An 18,005-nucleotide genomic window follows, 5' to 3' on the forward strand; every position below is an offset into this window, starting at 1 on the left:
AGTATGTATACATCCAAAAGTAATGACTCTTTTTAAAAAACATAATCCAAATATCATAATCATATCTAAAAATATTAACAATAATTGCTTACTATTATCAAATATAGTTAGTATTCAAGTTTCTCTAATTATCTTATTACTATTTTTTCTTTCTTTCTTTTTAATATTTTTATTCAATTTATTTAAACAAAAAAACAAAAGCAAAAACGGTTCCTCCATTTCCCACCACACCCGCCTCCCCCATCTCTGGCAGCCGCCAGTCTGTTTTCTGTATCTATAAGGTCAGTTCTACATTTTTTTTTTCAGATTCCACATATAAGAGAGGTCATAGAGTATTTGTTTTTCTCTGCCTGACTTATTTCACTTAGCATAATGCTGTCAAGGTCCACCCATATGATTGTAAATTGACAAGATTTCGTCTTTTTATGGCTGAATAATATCCTATTGTGTGTGTGTATGCCACAATTTCTTTATCCATTCATTCATTGATGGACACTTAGGTTGTTTCTATGTCTTGGCTATTATAAATAAGACAGCAATGAACATGGAGTGCGTATATCTTTTTGAGTTAGTTTTCTTTTTGTTTCAGATAAATACCAAAGGTGGAATTGCTGGATCATATGGTAGTTCTACTTTTACTTTCTGAGGAACCTCCATACTGTTTTCCATAGTGGCTGCACCACTTTACATTCCCACTAACAGTGCACAAGTGCTCCCCTTTCTCCACGTCCTCATCAACACTTGTTATTTCTAGTCTTTTTGATAATAACCGTTCTAACAGGTGTGAGGTGATATCTCATTGTGGCTTTGATTTGCAGTTCCCTGATGAGTAACGATGTTACCTATTGGCTATTTGTATATCTTCTTTGGAAAAATATCTATTCAGATCTTCCACCCATTTTATAACTGATGGCTTGTTTTTTTGCTATTGAGTTGTATAAGTTCTTTATATATTTTGGTTGTTAGCCCCTTATCAGATATATGATTTACAAATATTTTCTCCCATTCAGGAAGTTGTCTTTTGATTTTGTTGATGGTTTCCTTTGCTGAGCAGAAGCTTTCTAGATTCGCATAGTCTCATTTGTTTATTTTTGCTTTTGTTGCCTTTGCTTTTCATGTCAAATTAAAAAAGTCATCGCCAAGTCCTACGCCAAGGAGCTTACTGCCTATGTTTTCTTCCAGGAGTTTTATGGTCTTATATTTCAAGTCTCCAATCCATTTTGAGTTAATCTTTGTGTATGGTATAAGATAGTAGTCCAGTTTCATTCTTTTGCATGTGGCTGTCCAATTTTCCCAACACCATTTATTGAAGAGACTATCCTTTCCCCATTGTATATTCTTGGCTCCTTTGTTGTAAATTAATTGACCATATGTTTGTGGGTTTATTTCCAAGCTCTCTGTTCTATTCCATTGATCTATGTGTCTGTTTTTATGTCGATGCCAAACTGTTTTAATGACTATAGCTTTGTAATGTAGTTTGAAATCAGCAAGCACGACACCTCCAGCTTTGTTCTCCCTTCGCCAGATTGCTTTGTCTATTTGGGGTCTTTTATAGTTCCAAACAAATTTTAAGATTTTTTGTTCTATTTCTGTGAAATAAGCCATTAGAATTTTGATAGGGATTACACTGAATCTGTATATTGCTTTGGGTAGTATGGATATTTTAACAATATTAATTATTCTAATTCATGAGCACAAGACTATCTTTCCATTTATTTGTGTTATTCAATATCTTTTATTAATGTCTTGTAGTTTTCAATATACAGTTCTTTTACCTCCTTGGTTAAATTTATTCCTAAGTATTTTATTCTTTTTGATGCAATTGTAAATTGCATTTCTTAATATCTTAATTTATAAATTGCATGTTTTCTTAATTTCTCCTTTTGATAGTTCATTATTAGTGTATAAAAACACAACAGATTTTTGTTCATTGATTTTGTAACTTTACTGAATTTTTTAATTAGTTCTAACAGTTTTTTGATGACATCTTTACAGTTTTCTATATATCATATCATGTCATCTGCAAATAGTGACAATTTTACTTCTTCCTTTCCAATTTGGGTGCCTTTTATTTCTTTTTCTTGCTTAATTGCTGTGACTAGGATTTCCAATACTATGTTGAATAAAAGTGGTGAGAGTGGGCATCCTTGTCGTTTTCCTGATCTTAGAAGAAAATCTTTCAGGTTTTCACCATTAAGTGTGATGTTAGCTGTGGGCTTGTCACATGTGGGCTTTATTATGTTGAGGTACATTCCCTCTATACCTGCTTTTGTCAGAGTTTTTATCATAAATGGATGTTGAATTTTGTCAATGCTTTTTCTGCATCTATTGAGATGATCGTATGATTTTTATCCTTCATTTTGTTAACGTGGTGTACACGTTGACTTATCTGTGGATGTTGAACCATCCTCATCCCTGGAATAAATCCCACTTGATCATGGTGTGTGATCCTTTTAATGTAGTGTTGAATATGGTTTACTAATATTTTGTTGAGGATTTCCGCACTGATGTTCATTAGGGATATTGGCTTGTAATTTTCTTTTCTTCTGGCATCCTTGTCTGGTTTTGGTATCAGGGTAATGCTGGTCTTATAAAATGAGTTTAGATGAGTTCCCTCTTCTATTTTTTAGAAGAGTTTGAGAAGGGTTGGTATTAATTCTTTGAAGCTTTGGTAGAATTTACCAGTGAAGCTACCTGGTCCTGGACTTTTGTTTGTTGGAAGGTTTTTATTATTGATTCAATCTCCTTACTAGTAATCAGTCTGTTCAGATTTTGTATTTCATCATGATTCAGTTTTGGTAGGTTGTATGTTTCTAGAAACTTATCCATTTCTTCTAAGTTGTCCAATTTGTTGGTGTGTAATTGTTCATGGTAGTCTTATAATCCTTTTTATTTCTATATATCAGTTGTTACATCTCCTCTTTCGTTTCCAATTTTATTTATTTGATTCTCTCTCTTTTTTTGTGGTGAGTCTAGCTAACGGCTTATCAGTTTTGTTTATCTTTTCAAAGAACCAGCTCTTGGTTTCATTGATCTTTTCTATTGTCTTTTAAGTCTCTATTTCATTTATTTCTGCTCCAACATTTGTTATTTCTTCCCTTCTGCTAACTTTAGGCTTAGCAGTTCTTCTTTTTCTAGTTCCTTGAGTTGTAATTTGAGATTTTTCTTGCTTCTTCAGTTAGGCATTTATCACTATGAACTTCCCTCTGAGAACTGCTTTTGCTGCATCCCATACATCTTGGTATGTTGCGTTTCCGTTTTCATTTGTCTCAAGGTATTTTTTAATTTCTCTTTTGATTTCTTCTTTGACCTATTGGTTTTTCAGTAATATATTGTTTAATCTCCACCTATTTATGAATTCTCCAGTTTCCTTCATGTAATTAATTTCTAGTTTCATACCACTGTGGTCAGAAAAGATGTTTGATATGATTTCAACCCTCTTAAATTTATTAAGACTCGTTTTGTGACGTAGCATGATTTATTTTGGAAAATGTTCCATGTGCATTTGAGAAAAACATGTATTCTCTTGCTTTTGAATGGAATGTTCTGTAAATATGCAGTGAGTCCATCTGCTCTAGCATATTATTTAAGGCCAATGTTTCCTTATTGATTTTCTGTCTGGATGATCTATCCATTGATATAAGTGGGATATTAAAGTCCCCTACTGTTATTGTATTCCTGTCTATTTCTGCCTTTAGGTCTGTTAATATTTGCTTTATATATTTAGATGCTCCTATGTTGGGCACATGTATGTTTACAAATGTTATATCTTCTTGCTGGACTGACCCTTCTTTGTCTCTTATTACAGTCTTTGTTTTAAACTCTATTTTGTCTGATGTAAGTATAGCTGCTACAGCTTTCCTTTGGTTTTCATTGGCATAGAATATCTTTTTCCATCCCTTCCCTTTCAGTCTATGTGTGTCCTTCCATCTAAAGTGAGTCTCTTGCAGGCAGCATATAGATGGGTCTTGTTTTTTAATCCATTCTGCCATTCTATGTCTTTTGATTGGAGACTTCAATCCATTTACATTTAAAGTAATTATTGATAGGTACGTGCTTATTGCCATTTTGTCAATCGTTTTCTGGCTGTTTTATAGTCCCTCTCTGTTCCTTTCTTCTTCTCTTGCTCTCTTCCTTTGTGATTTGATGACTTTCCTTAGTGCTATGCTTAGATTCCTTTCTCTTTGTCTTTCAGGTATTTACTATAGGTTTTTGCTTTGTGGTTACCATGAGGTTTACATATAACAACTTATATCTATAACAGTTTGTTTTAAGTTGATAACAACTTAAGCTTCATCCTATTGTAAAGCTGCACATTATTACTCTCCCCCCACGCATTTTACGTTCTTGACATCACATTTTACATCTTTTTCTCTTTTATCCCTTAACTAATTATTGTAATCATAGCTGTTTTTCCTACTTTTGTCTTTTAACCTTCATACTAGCTTTATAAATGATTAATCCCTACCTTTACTATAAATTTACCTTTCCAGTGAGATTTATTCCTTTACATGTGTTTTTGTTATCAACTAGTGCCCTTTCTTTTCAGTTTAAAGAAGTCCCTTTAACATTTATTGTAAGGACTGGCTTACTGATGAAGTCCTTTACCTTTTGCTTGTCTGAAAAACTCTTTGCTTCTGCTGAAAAATCTGCTGTTAGTGTTATGGGGGTTGCCTTGTACATAACAAATTGGTTTCTCTTGCTGCTTTTAGGATTCTCTCCTTGTCTCAAAAGTTTGACATTTTAATTATAATGTGTCTTGATGTGGGTCTCTTTGGGGTCCTTTTATTTGGATCTCTCTGGGCTTCCTGGATCTGGATGTCTGTTTCCTTCTCCCAGGTTAGAGAAGTTTTTAGCTGTTATTTCTTCAAATAAGATTGCTGCCCCTTTCTCTCTTTTCCTACTGTAAGCCCTATGATACAAATGTTAGTCTGTTTGATGTTGTCCCATAGGTCCCTTAAGCTATCTTCATTTTTTTTAAATTCTTTTTTCTTTTTGCTATTCTGATTGGTTGAGTTCCACTGCCTTGTCTTTGAGTTGACTGGTCCTTTCTTCTGCTTTATCTCATCTGAGGCCCCCTAGTGTGTTTTTCAGTTCAGTTATTGTATTCTTCAGCTCTGTGACTTTTTTTTTAAAGATTTTATTGTTTTCCTTTTTCTTCCCAAAGCCCCCCAGTACATAGTTGTATGTTCTTCATTGTGGGTCCTTCTAGTTGTGGCATGTTGGACGCTGCCTCAGCGTCGTTTGATGAGCAGTGCCATGTCTGCGCCCAGGATTCGAACCAACGAAACACTGGGCCGCGTGCAGCGGAGCGCACGAACTTAACCACTTGGCCATGTGGCCAGCCCCTATTTGACACTTTCTTATATTTTTCAACCTTTCATTGAAGTTCTCACTATGTTCATCCATCTTCTCCCGAGTTTGGTGAGCATTTTTTTGACCATTACTTTGAACTCTTTATCAGGTGAATTACTTATCTCTGTTTCATTACGTGTTTTTTCTGAACTTTTATCTTTTTTTTCATTTGCAACATATTCTTTTTTTTTTTTTTCATTTTGCTTCCCTCTCCATGTTGGTGTCTATACAATTTATAAAACAACTACCTCTCCCAGTCTTGAAGGAGTGGCCTCGTGTAGGAGTTGAACCTTGTCATTCAACCCTGCCTCAGCTCCTGGTTCTCTCTCAAACCTCTGTGCTTTTCCATGCAGGCTATTATGTTTTTAATAGCTCCCAGTAGTTGAGGGTGTGCCAAGACCTGTCACTGTCCCAGGGGAGGATCTCAGCACCCAGATTCAGGCTGACTGGAAGCCAGACTCTCAGGCATCAACTTTTAAAAGTATACTATTATATATTTTCCTATGGGACTGCAAGCATAAGCCTCAACAGCCACCAAAGCCAGGAAATCTGTAGGTATTCCTGGAGCAGAAGTCACAGAAATCAGGGCTCCAGCTGAAAGTATAAGCTCCTTTCCAAGTGATACAGGCAAGCTGGAGCAAGGAAGAGGGAGAGTGCCAAGATGGTGTCCACAGCCTACATTCACTGAGAGCAGCTCCGGAGGCCACTAAATGTGTGCCAAACTTAATGCCTGCCCCTCAGGCTGAAGCTCCAGGACAAGCAGAGGAGTCCTTTGCAGAAAGACTGGGGAATGAGCTTCGGTCCACTGTCTGGGCAGTGCCCTGGGAGCCTGCCAAGAACTGTCTCTCCAATTTCCACAGTCCTGTGGGACCCAGTATGCAAACCCCCTGGCCACCAGAGCCAGGCAATCAAGGGGCATCCCATGAGCAGCAGCCACAAAAACCAGGGCACCAGACATAGAAACCACGGCACCAGACACATGTAAATCTCTCTTCCAGGAGACACTGGTGCTCTGGAGGGCAGCAAAGTGTGAGTGCAAAGATAGCACTGCCCTACGCCCTAGGAGGTCTCTGGAAAGGATTACAGTCAGTCCTACGATGCCACGAGTGCCTAATCAGAAGCCTGCCCCTCAGGCTGAAGTCATGATGATCATCTAAAAGGCCTCCTTCAGAGAAAGGCTGAGTTTGGGCCTGTTGTCTCTTGCCATGCCCTGGGGATGGTGGCTGCTGAAGACCTCTTTCTCCATTGGTTATAGTCCTGTGGGGCCCACAAGTGCAAAAATCAATGCACCAGACAGGGGGAAGAGCTCCTTTCTGGATGACACCAATTATGACAGTCCCATAGAACCAGGAATGCAAGCTCCCCTGGCCTCCAGAGCCGGGCCATCAAGAGGCATCCCCTAGGTGGCAACTGCAAAAATAAGCCTTCAGATGTGTGGAAAAGCTCCCCTCCAGGAGACACTGGTACTCTGGAGCATGGCAAAGGGAAACCACAAATATGACACCCGCCAGTCCCCTTCCTGGGAGAGTGTTCCAGCAGGCTCCTAAATGTGTGTGTTAAATTACATGCCTGCCTCTCAGGCAGACGCTTTAATATAAGCAGGTAAGCCTCCTTCACTTTAAGTCTGGGCACGATGGGCTGCCTCTGAGCTGGGCCCTGGGGCGAGTGATTCTGAGTGGCAAAGCCCTTTACCAATGGCTTCTCAAATAGCTAGAGTCTTGTGGGTCTCTAGCCATGAGCTCCACTGGTTTTCAAAGCCAGATGCTTTGGGGGCTCATCTCTCAAGTGTACATCTTAAAAGCTGGGATGCCTCGTGTGGGGTCCGAACCCCTTGTCCTCAGGGAGAAGCTCTGGTTCCAAGTTCCCTGTCAGTTGTGGGACGCCTTGCTGGGAGTGTGGTTTATGGTGAGATTGTGTCTCAGCCTCTCCTACCAACCTCTGGGTGGTTTTCTTCTCGTCGTCTGATGTATAGGCGTTACTCAGCCAGCCTTTAAGTTTTCTTAAGAGGAAATTGTTCCACATGTAGCTGTAGGCTCAGTGTGTCTGCGGGAGGAGGTGAGTTCAGGATCTTCCTATGTCGCCATCTCGAATTGCCATCCTGAGTGGACTTGAGCCTTTTAAAAAAGAATTTTCCTAATAATCTGTACATTTATTTTTCCAGGTGAACATAGGTATCATTCTATCAAATTCTCCCCCCAAAATCTTGTTGGTATTTTATTGGAATTACATTGAATATATTGAGGATGTTGACACTTTTTAAAATTGAGTTTTCCTATCAAGAATATGAATGTTTGCTATTTAAGCTGTATTCTGTATCCCACAGAAAAGCTTTAAGGTTTTTTCACATAGACCCTATATATGTCTTTTCTCCCCCCAGCTTTACTGAGAAATACTTGACATATAACATTTTGTAAGTTTAAGGTGTAGAACATGATTTGATACATGTATATATTGCAAAATAATTACCATAAGATTAGTTAACATATCCATCACTTCACATGATTAAGTTTTTTTGTAGTTAGAACATTTACTCTCTTAGCAATTTTCAAATATACACTACAGTATTAACTATATTGATCATGCAGTACATTAGATTCCCAGAATTTGTTCATCTTATAACTGGAAGTTTGTACCGTTTGACCAATGTCTCCCCATTTCTCCCACCCCCAGCCCCTGGTAACCATCCACCTACTCTGTTTCTATGAGTTCGGCTGTTTTAGATTCCACATGTAAGTGAGATCATGCAGTATTTGTCTTTCTTTGACTTGTTTCACTTGGCACAATGGTCCATCCAAGTTGTTGCAAATGGCAGGAGTTCCTACTTTTTTTGAATGGCCGAATAATATTCTATTGTATATATACCTTTTCTTTATCCATTCCTTCATTGATAGGCTCTTGTGTTGTTTCCACATCTTGGCTATTGTGAATAATGCTGGAGTGGACATGGGGTACAGATATCTCTTTGAGACAGTGATTTCATTTCCTTCAGATATATACCCAGAAGTAAGATCACTGGATCATATGGCAGCTCTACTTTTAATTTTTTGAGGAACCTCCATACTGTTTTCTGTAGTCACAGCACCAATTTACATTCCCATCAACAGTGCGCAGGGTTCCCTTTCTTCCACATCCTTGCCAACACTTATCTCTTGTTTGTACGATGATAGCCATTCTCACAGGTGTGAGGTGGCATCTCATTGTGGTTTTGATTTTCATTTCTCACATGATTAGTGATGTTGAGTATCTTTTCACATACGTTTTGGCCATTTGTATATCTTCTTAGTAAAAAAGTCTATTCAGGTCCTTTGCCCATTTTTTAATTGGATTTTTTTTTTTTTTTTTTTTTTGCTATTGAGTTGTATGAGTTCCTCATATATTTTAGATACTAATTTCTTGTCACATCTATGATTTGTAAATATTTTCTTTCATTCCAGATTGCCTTTCCATTTTGTTGATTTTCCCCCCGAGCAAAAGCTTTTTCATTTGATGTAGTTGCACTTGCTGATTTTTGCTTTTGTTGCTTGTGCTTTCAATGTCGTATCCAAAAAACCATCGCCAAAACCAATGTCAAGGAACTTCTTTCCTATGTTTTCTTCTAGGAGTTTTAGAGTTTCAGGTCTTATATTTAAGTTTTTAATCCATTTCAAATTAATTTTTGTGAGTGGTGTAAAATAAGGGTCGATTTCATTATTTTGCATATAAAGATCCAGTTTCCCCAACACCATTTATCGAAGAGACTATGCTATACGTCTTAATTTTATTGCTATAGTAAATTAAATCTTTACTTATATTTTATTTTCTATGTAACAAAGCTACTGATGTTTGCATATTATACTAGTAATTAACTCTGAGTTCTCTTTAATATTTTCTTTTTATTTTCCAGATACATATCACTGAAAATAATCATAACTTGCCTTCCTCCTTTACACATTTATAGCTGCTTTCCTTTTCCCATCTAATTGCATTGGCTAGTACTTCCTAAAGAGTATTGAAAATAACAGAGGAGACGAAAGTCTTCTTTTCTTCTTGAATTTTATGGGATTGCTTCTGGTGTTTGGTCATTGAGCATGATATATTGAACTTCACATAGCCGTCCTGCTTCTCATTCCTCAGATCTCAGCTCAAAGGTGATGAGTTCAAGGAGGCTTTTCTTAACTATATGGTCTAAAATCCCTAACACTCACTCCCTTGTGGGTCTCTAATTTACTACTACCTTGGTTTATTTTCTTCACAATCTATATCTGTGTTTATTGTGCATTATCTATTATGAATTTTTTATGCATTTACTTTTTCAAATTATTGTTTTGCCTTCACTTAAATGTTAGCTTCACTAGAGCAGGAACCTGGTCTTGTTTTTGTAGACCTAGTACCTAGTACCTTTGTATTTCTTGATCAGTGAACACTAGACTTCCCTGCTGAGAAAAAAATGAACGCACTTCTATTTCCTCCCATCTTCTCACCGTGTCTCATTTTATTATTTCAACGTTGCCACATTTTACTACACTAACATACCATATTTCCCATCGTTGTGTAGTTGCATATGTAAATTGCTTCCATATCACCAAACAGTGCTTTTATCAACAGTCTCCATTCATCTCTTGGTTAGATTTTGTCAGTTATTGTTTTCTTCAAGGTCTCATGAGTGCAATAATAGTCTGACCCTTTCATGTTTGGGAGTCTCTTTATATTTGAACAATTTACTAAGTAAAATATTTGGGTCACAAAACATGTTTTAGACATTTTTCAGAACTTCATAGACATTGCTCCATTGTCTTTTGTCGGGAAATGTTGTTCAAACTGGCATACTTCTCTCTTCCCTTCTTCTGCTAGTGGGGTTAGAGGTTGTATTGGCTATTTGCTTTTACTTTTGGGTTCATTTTTCTCCCTTTTCTTCCCTTCTCAGTATTGCAGGGACTATCCCAAGCTCTCCAGCCCTCTTGCTTCCTTCCGGGAAAGTTCTGCCAGTGTAGGGAGAACTAGAGGAGGCAGGGGGCGGCCTGGGTTTCTCCCCCTCTCTGCTTCCGATGGCATCTTAGTGGCTTTGTCTTGCCCTTGGATCCAGCTGCCTTCATGCTGACCCTCTGTCCATACTCCCAGCTCTCTCCTTTTGTCATTTCCTCCAGTCAGGCCTGCTTTGGTTTTATCCTCCACCAGTTTCAAATTCCCACCTTTTGAAATACCTAAACTGGCTTCCATTTTCTGCTTGGACCCTGATTAATTCAGGGGTGATTAGATGTGCTAAACTATATCAAATTTTCTATCTTCCTTTCTCTCCAGCCATCACCTTTCAAAGAGTATAGCACAGTTTTGTGCTTCTTTGTTTTGCTATTTGTGGAGGAATGTTTTGGCTCTTTAAATACTTGTGTTTTATTAAGCATTGGGGGCTATTTCATCAGCTGTCTTCTCCTGCTATGCATTATCAGCATTTTATACAGCGTCTTTAGAATTCTTATGCTTGTCAAACAGGTAGAGAGAGCTGTAGTCACAGATTCTGCATTAGAATTTTACATATTTGAGCTCTCACCAAAAATGTTTCTATCACTTCAACAGTTTTAACTCATAAAGATGATAAAATGTCAAGGCATCAAAATGAAAAAAAAAAAAGTGAAATTTAAGCAAGAGGCTTATTGACTTGAAAGCTTAGACTGACTCTCTGCTCAAGTTCTCCTCTTTAATCATGTTTTTTATTTTTTAAATAAAAACATTTTTGAAAAAATATTAAATACAAAATTGAGCAATCTTACAGAGCAAATATTTTAATGTCTACTTCATTCACTCATTCATGGAAAAATATTTGAGCACCCTCTACGTGCTGATTTTTCTAGGTGATGTGGATATACAATACACAGAGATAAAAATTATTGTCCTTGCATTCTGCTTTTCTCATCCAAGGTAATAACCCCAGAACTACTGAGAAGGAAAGAAAACTTATTGTGATCCTAACACACACACAGGGTTACCAAATTAGGCAATTAACATTAGGCACCTTAAAAAAGGACAAAGATGCCTGTTTATGAAGTACATACAATGGCATCAAGTACCTGTCCAGTCAATCTTCTTACCTCTTTCACAAAGGCAGGGAATTCTCACATCCCTGCCATTCTCCTATAGGACAGATTATGTGTAGTACAGATGTTCTATTAGTGACACATCTTAGAATGTGATCCAAGTGTTGCCTGTCTACACTGTTGTCCTAAAAAGCCAAATGTCTGGTTGGATGTGAAGGTGTCACCTGAACCCAAGAGATGGGCCTCTTGAAGCATCCTAGCACAGTCCCCAACTCCCAGGCCTCACTCAGTCATGCCCTTCAGAAGCTAGGGCCAGTTCCTGCCGGTACATCTCCCCAAACTCATCACAGCAGAAGTAGCATCTTGCTTCTCATTTGCGTATTTAGTTCTCAAATGCGTTCACAGGCAGCTCTAATTATTACTGGTTCAGTTGATTAATCTCGCTGAGAGAGACCACATTTCATAGTGCTAACAATTAAAACAGGTTTGGAGTTAGGTTTTGGTAACCACTAGTAAACTAATAATTTCTTAAAAGAAAAAAAGCTGGTTGCTGTTCCTTTCCTATCTCCCAAGGTGAGTAGACTAAAATCAAACCATGAAGAAAAAACTTTCAGTAATCTTTGTAAATTTTAATTGATTCTGTCCATAGCCCTTTAACATTCATAATTTATCCAACAAATATTTATGGAGTACTTATGTATCAGACACTGTTCTTTCGAAGAAACCTAGAGTGAAGAAATAGCGATGGTCTTCTCTTAGATGGGAGATGAGGAAAAGGTCTCTTTGAGGTGACCTTTGATAAGAAACTGAATGGACAGCAAACTGTCCAAGTCTCCAACAACAGAGCTTTCCAGCAGAGAGAAAATGCAAAAAACCCTTTAGTGGGATTGTAGTGAACAAGGGAGAAAACTAGTAGATGCAACAAGATTGTGATATTCAGGGGCCTGAACACACTAGCCACAGTAGGAGCTTCGGATTTTGTTCTGAGTGTGAAACCGCTGGAGGATCACGAACAGAACGATGTGGTGTGGTTTACATTTCACCCTGGCAGCTGTATGTGAACAGATTGTGTATGTGTGGTGGTGGTGAGAACAACAGACGGCAAGTTAGGTGGTACGGCAGTGGTCTGGTTCAAAGATGACCGTGGATTGGACTGGAGTGGTAACACGGGAGGTAGTAAGCTCTCAGATTCAAAAACAAAACTTTGAAGGCAGAGCTTGTGGGTCTTGATGATGGATTAAATACAGAGTCATAAGAGAAAAAAATAAAGGATAACTCCTCTGTTCGGGTCTCAAGCAACTGGGGGGGAATGATGGTGTCAATTATTGAAAATGGGAACACTGGACAATAAAGTCTGAAGCATAAACCAAGATTTCTTTTCCACCGAATTGTCATGTTAAGGTTAAGTACCTAAACTGACCATTGTTGGGAGCTCAAGAAAGAGATCAGGACTGGAGATAATTCGGATAAAAATGAACTAAGAGTGAGACTCTTAGAAGCCAAGGGTCTGGATGAGATCAATCTAGGCAGACTGCAATCTGGGGCACCCCCAAAGTCAGACATCAGGGAAAAAGAAAAAGGATACAGTAAATTATGACAGTCTAAAGAATCCCAACTTTAAGCCAAAATTTTCATTGCAATAGTTCAATTAAGATGTTGAGACTATTGGGGCCGGTGCTGCGGTAGAGTGGTTAAGTTCGCGCGCTCCGCTTCAGCGGCCCCAAGTTTCGCTGGTTGGGATCCTGGGTGCGGACATGGCACCGCTCATCAGGCCACGCTGAGTCGGCGTCCCACATACCACAGCTAGGACTCACAACTAAAATATACAACTATGTACTGGGGGGATTTAGGGACAAAAAGCAGAAAGAAAAAAGAAGATTGGCAACAGTTGTTAGCGCAGGCCAATCTTTAAAAAAAAAAAAAATGTTGAGACTATTGAAACATGACTACCATTAAAATTTTAACAGTAATCTGGTATTTTTAGTTTCCTTGAATATAAATGCAAATGCAAATTATGCATTCTAAGGCTTTCAAAAGAGACTGTTCTGAAATAACTGCACAATATAGTCAAAACATATTTATTACTTTTTAGTGTCATTTTGTACACTCCAGTACAAATACAAGAATATAGCCATATTTACAGATATTGAAAAGCAATCTGTATATTCAAACCCTGTATCTAAGTACAGTAGCTTTAAATTCTGAACTACAAGAGCTCTGGTTTGCAGAGTGAACTCCTTCACGCCCTGCCTCCTCCCCTTTGAAATAATCTCTTGAAGCTAAGGCTGTGTTTAAACAGAATAGATTGCTCTTGAAATGGGCTAACAGTTCATTCTCCGCAGTTTTAAGCACCTCCTTTTCAAGATTTTACAAGTGTGAAACATATATAAAATTTAGAGGATAAAACCATTCATTTGGATTATTAAAAGAAGCATGTCTTTAAAAAGGGTGGAAGCATGCAGTTTTCAAGGTGCTTAAAATCTGGTTATAGTCCAAGTTTTAAAATTAAAAGTTAATCAAACTAGTTAAACAGAAAACAAAGGGAAAAAAGGAAGCTGGTTCTTCAGGGGAAATACTAACAGGCTTACCTTCACAAAATATATTTTATTACAGTATCAGTTTTTAAGGTCTGAATGTAATACTACTAATGTCCTTTTTAAAACAAAAATCAAAACCCCGAGGTTTCCGAAGGGCTATTCATATTTGTTTGCAAATGAACTGAACCAAGGTGCCCACCAAAATGAGATAGGTGTTCAAAGCCAAGGCAACAGGCCAACTAGACAGTCTCAGAGATTATGCCGATTTTAATAAATATCCCCTGGTTAACTCAAAAACGTTAGTAGCTGGACACCCATGTCTGTATTAAAGTGAAATATTTAATATGATTTACTAAAGAATAATAAGTGAATCAAATATTGTAAAAATATTTCCAAAAACTTTTAATTTTGTTTAAAAATTCACCAAGAAATTTCAAATTAGGAATCTTCTCCTATATATACGTGAGCAATTCATTTAGGAATGTAAACATTTGTTAAAGCAAAGGAATAAGGTGACATAGATCAATAAACTATTAGCAAGTCAAATTCAAATTTACCTTAAATCACAAGTCAAGCTGTTGTCTGACCAAGTCAAGCTGCTATCTGATCAGAAAATATTTGCATACTACATCACAAATTGCTCACTTCTTTCCCGGAAAGACAGAGGACTGCATCTGGCTTAACATAGTTCTTCAGTTTCATTTACATGCACTAACCAAGTCCAGCAAATGTTAACAATCTCACAGGTATGAACATTTCATGACGATAATTTATGACATGTCTTTTCTTACATTTTGAAAGTACTCTCAAGTTACAATAAAAAAAAAATCAGTTGCCAGTATAAGATTTTAATTCCTCTCAATTAAACTGGAACATTTTTTGTATTTTAGAAAATATCCATACTATTGCTTACAGTTTACTTTTTAAAATTAAAAAGCCTGAGCATTATCTTCTATACTTTAAATATGCTTAAAGCACAAGAGCAATTTCAGAAGTTTAGTATTCCATAATGTAATCACATTAATGTCTATCATCACAAAATAAGCCCTTGGTGCTGGCAGTTCTGAAAGCACATGAATACATCTGCCTCAACAGGAAAAAAAAGTCTCTAACTCAGGTAAGATTTTCAAATTAAAAGATTTTTCTGCATAAAGAAACCCTTGTTATTTGATATAATACTGGCAGTGTCATGCTAAGGCCATGTGACCAATATTTTAGCAAAGAAAAAAAAAGCCAAGGTAATTTTATAGTAGCAATAGTTTCTTTTTTTATTTTAATATACTTTAGGAAACAATATACAAAGCTGAGCTTTCCCGCCATTTCCAGACAACAGCAGGAAGCTCCAATTACACAAACTGAGCGTTTTGTGATGGCTAAGAACAGGAGTCAGCACCAGACTCGAACAGTTAGCTACAACACAAGCACCCTTCAAAACGAAATGTCGTAACAGCGAGACAGGTAACCAAGGCTTAACGAACGACAACCACTTGGGAAGTGACTCAATCATTCTTGTTGAATTTCATATTTCATTAAATATCTTATACACAATTTCCTGTTAATATGCTTTAAACAAAACCTCCCTTAAGGAATTATTTCAATTAAGTATAAATAGTCAACAAGAATAGTTCTGATAAAGAATCCCCAGGTAGTTCAAATTCTAATATGCATTGACCGAAGGAAAAGAAAAATAACAATTTTTGTTTGTTTTAACATGTTTATTACAACAGATACAATTCACATCTGACTAGCTTTGTTTCCTCTTTCCCCTCCCACAACCATGTTCATTGGGCCATTTCCTCATAAGCGAGCAATCCATGTACTTTCAGCACACATGCCCAGCAGTACTTTTCAGTCCATTCTAAGAGGGTGCAAATGGATTTCAATAATTTATACAAACAGTGGGTTATGCTCAATCACTGCAAGTTGAAGCTACTGTACAGAGGAATGAAAGGTTATAGAAAAGTGCCATAGCAACAGTGCCTTAAGAAGGGAGAAAAAGAGGAGCTTTAAAAAATGGACAAATCAGATCGAGGATTTCAGAGGGAAATGGAACACACAGGAAATGAAAAACATTTCTCTGCAAAACAAATGGAGAAGCACTGCTCTTGATCAGGTGCAAGTGTGAAAACAGTTGTTTCATGATATTTTGTACACTGCCGATATGGTTCAAAATCGTATCCTTAGACACAGATCGCCTGGCGCTTGCACTGAATTTTTGAAAATGCAAGATTTCTGAATGATAAATTAACCCCCCAAATTTTTTTTTTTAAAAAAAAGCTAATTTTGCAGACAGGTTTACATGTAAAAGGCTAGGTATTTAGCCACCTCAGCATTGATTAGTTTTGGATGTCTAAGCTCTGTTACACATGGCTTCCCATGGCTTCACTCTACAAAACATATTTACAACGTGAAGAATACATCTACAAGAAATCTACATTTCAAGGGTTTTACAAATCAATCTTGTATCTTTCCCCTGAATTGACTCTCACAGACCCCGTCCCCTTGTCATTTCCTTTGCCCAGCTTAACGGTCCAAAGTCTACTTAAATGCAGCTCAAAAATGTTAAGATTGGGCAATAGATTTACAGTTCCTGTACTCAAAACCATGTGCAATTATTCACATCTTCACACCATGAAGGAATTCTGATTTTTTAGCTTTTCAAGTTCCTTAATTTGTTGTCTCAAAAATAGTATCCTGAAAAATAAAAGAAGGCATTAGAACCTGTGTTGTCATATAAACGTTACAGAAAAACCAAATTTTTAATGACAGTATCTTATGAATAACTACTAGTTAAGACAAAACAATTAAAAACTGATTAGTCTACAGTTAAGACAAAATAATCATTGAATATATGTAGTGCTTCACTGTATCATCACACACACACACACACAAAGCAGCAGATATTAAACATGAGATAAACCTACATTACATGTTTTCTGGGCCACAATACAGTAAATCTAGGATTAACCAGATGCAAGCAGCTCAGTGTTTTGAACAACTCTTGTCAATATAAATGTAGGTTCATAAAAATGGAGCCAAGTCAAAGTCCAACTGACAAGTATATTTAAAACAAAAGATAAAACACAAAATCCATAGCTAACTAGATTTCCATAAACTTCAGAAAATCACTCCTTTTCTGACCCCTCTCTTCTGTGAACTATGCCATTTATTGCCTGTAGCAGTGAATTAGGCATAATCATATATTAGCTTGATATCGTGTATACTGTTTCAATAAATTGCAATAAATAACAACATAATTTCCTAAAAGTCAAAACATCTGTTTAGCAAGCCAAAATGAACTTTTATGCTTGTTAGAACTACTTCCAGGGGCTGGCCCAGTGGCGCAGTGGTTAAGTGCGCATGTTCTGTTCCGGCAGCCTGGGGTTCACCGGTTTGGATCCCAGGTGTGGACATGGCACAGCTTGGCAAGCCATGCTGTGGGCAGGCGTCCCACATATAAAGTAGAGGAAGATGGGCATGGATGTTAGCTCAGGGCCAATTTTCCTCAGCAAAAAGAGGAGGGTTGGCAACAGATGCTGGCTCAGGGCTAATCTTCCTCAAAAATAAATAAATAAATAACTTTTTTTTTTTTTTAAAAAAAGAACTACTTCCAGAGCAATCCTAGAGTAAAAACTTCCTAGTTGATATTCAAAAAGTACCTCTAGATATTTTAGTAATTGAAATAAAAATTTTCTTTTCCAAGTTCACTATAAATCCCAACTTGGTTATACTAAATATTTGTGGTTTCAAAACAAGATTAACTCCACCTATGACCCAATGACTTATACAGACAGGACGTGAAGCCACTGAAGTTTGTCCTCATACTGTAATAGGCACTTAAAAAAATATCTATATGATTTATCAGGGTGTAGATATCCTACCTAAGTTATAACAGATTAAGAATTATGAGACAATAAGAGTTCAGATACAAACAATAAGAAAACACTAAGATATACATCATTAGAACTGTTGGGACAATTAAATCCCTACTGCAATTTCCAAGATACCAGTGACACAAGAACAATGTAGACAGTAATTTGAAATTTTAACTAAAATAAGTACCCTCACCAGTAGAGTGCTACCCTCAATTCAAGAGGGGACCCTT

The 18,005-nt window shown here is 37.1% G+C and overlaps 1 protein-coding gene across 12 annotated transcripts in view; it reads right to left on the reverse strand.

The window, feature by feature from the left end:
* Positions 1 to 13,425: 13,425 nt before the first annotated feature.
* WAC (WW domain containing adaptor with coiled-coil) overlaps positions 13,426 to 18,005 on the reverse strand; it is an 81,384-nt gene continuing 76,804 nt past the window's right edge. For all 12 annotated transcript variants that reach the window (XM_070601357.1, XM_070601359.1, XM_070601363.1 and 9 more), the window contains one exon: positions 13,426 to 16,594. In XM_070601357.1, coding sequence (XP_070457458.1) covers positions 16,525 to 16,594 — 70 coding nt within the window. In that variant the 3' untranslated portion in view covers positions 13,426 to 16,524. The remainder of the gene's footprint in view (positions 16,595 to 18,005) is intronic.

This window comes from Equus przewalskii, chromosome 30, assembly GCF_037783145.1.
Source record: "Equus przewalskii isolate Varuska chromosome 30, EquPr2, whole genome shotgun sequence".
NCBI lineage: Eukaryota > Metazoa > Chordata > Mammalia > Perissodactyla > Equidae > Equus > Equus przewalskii.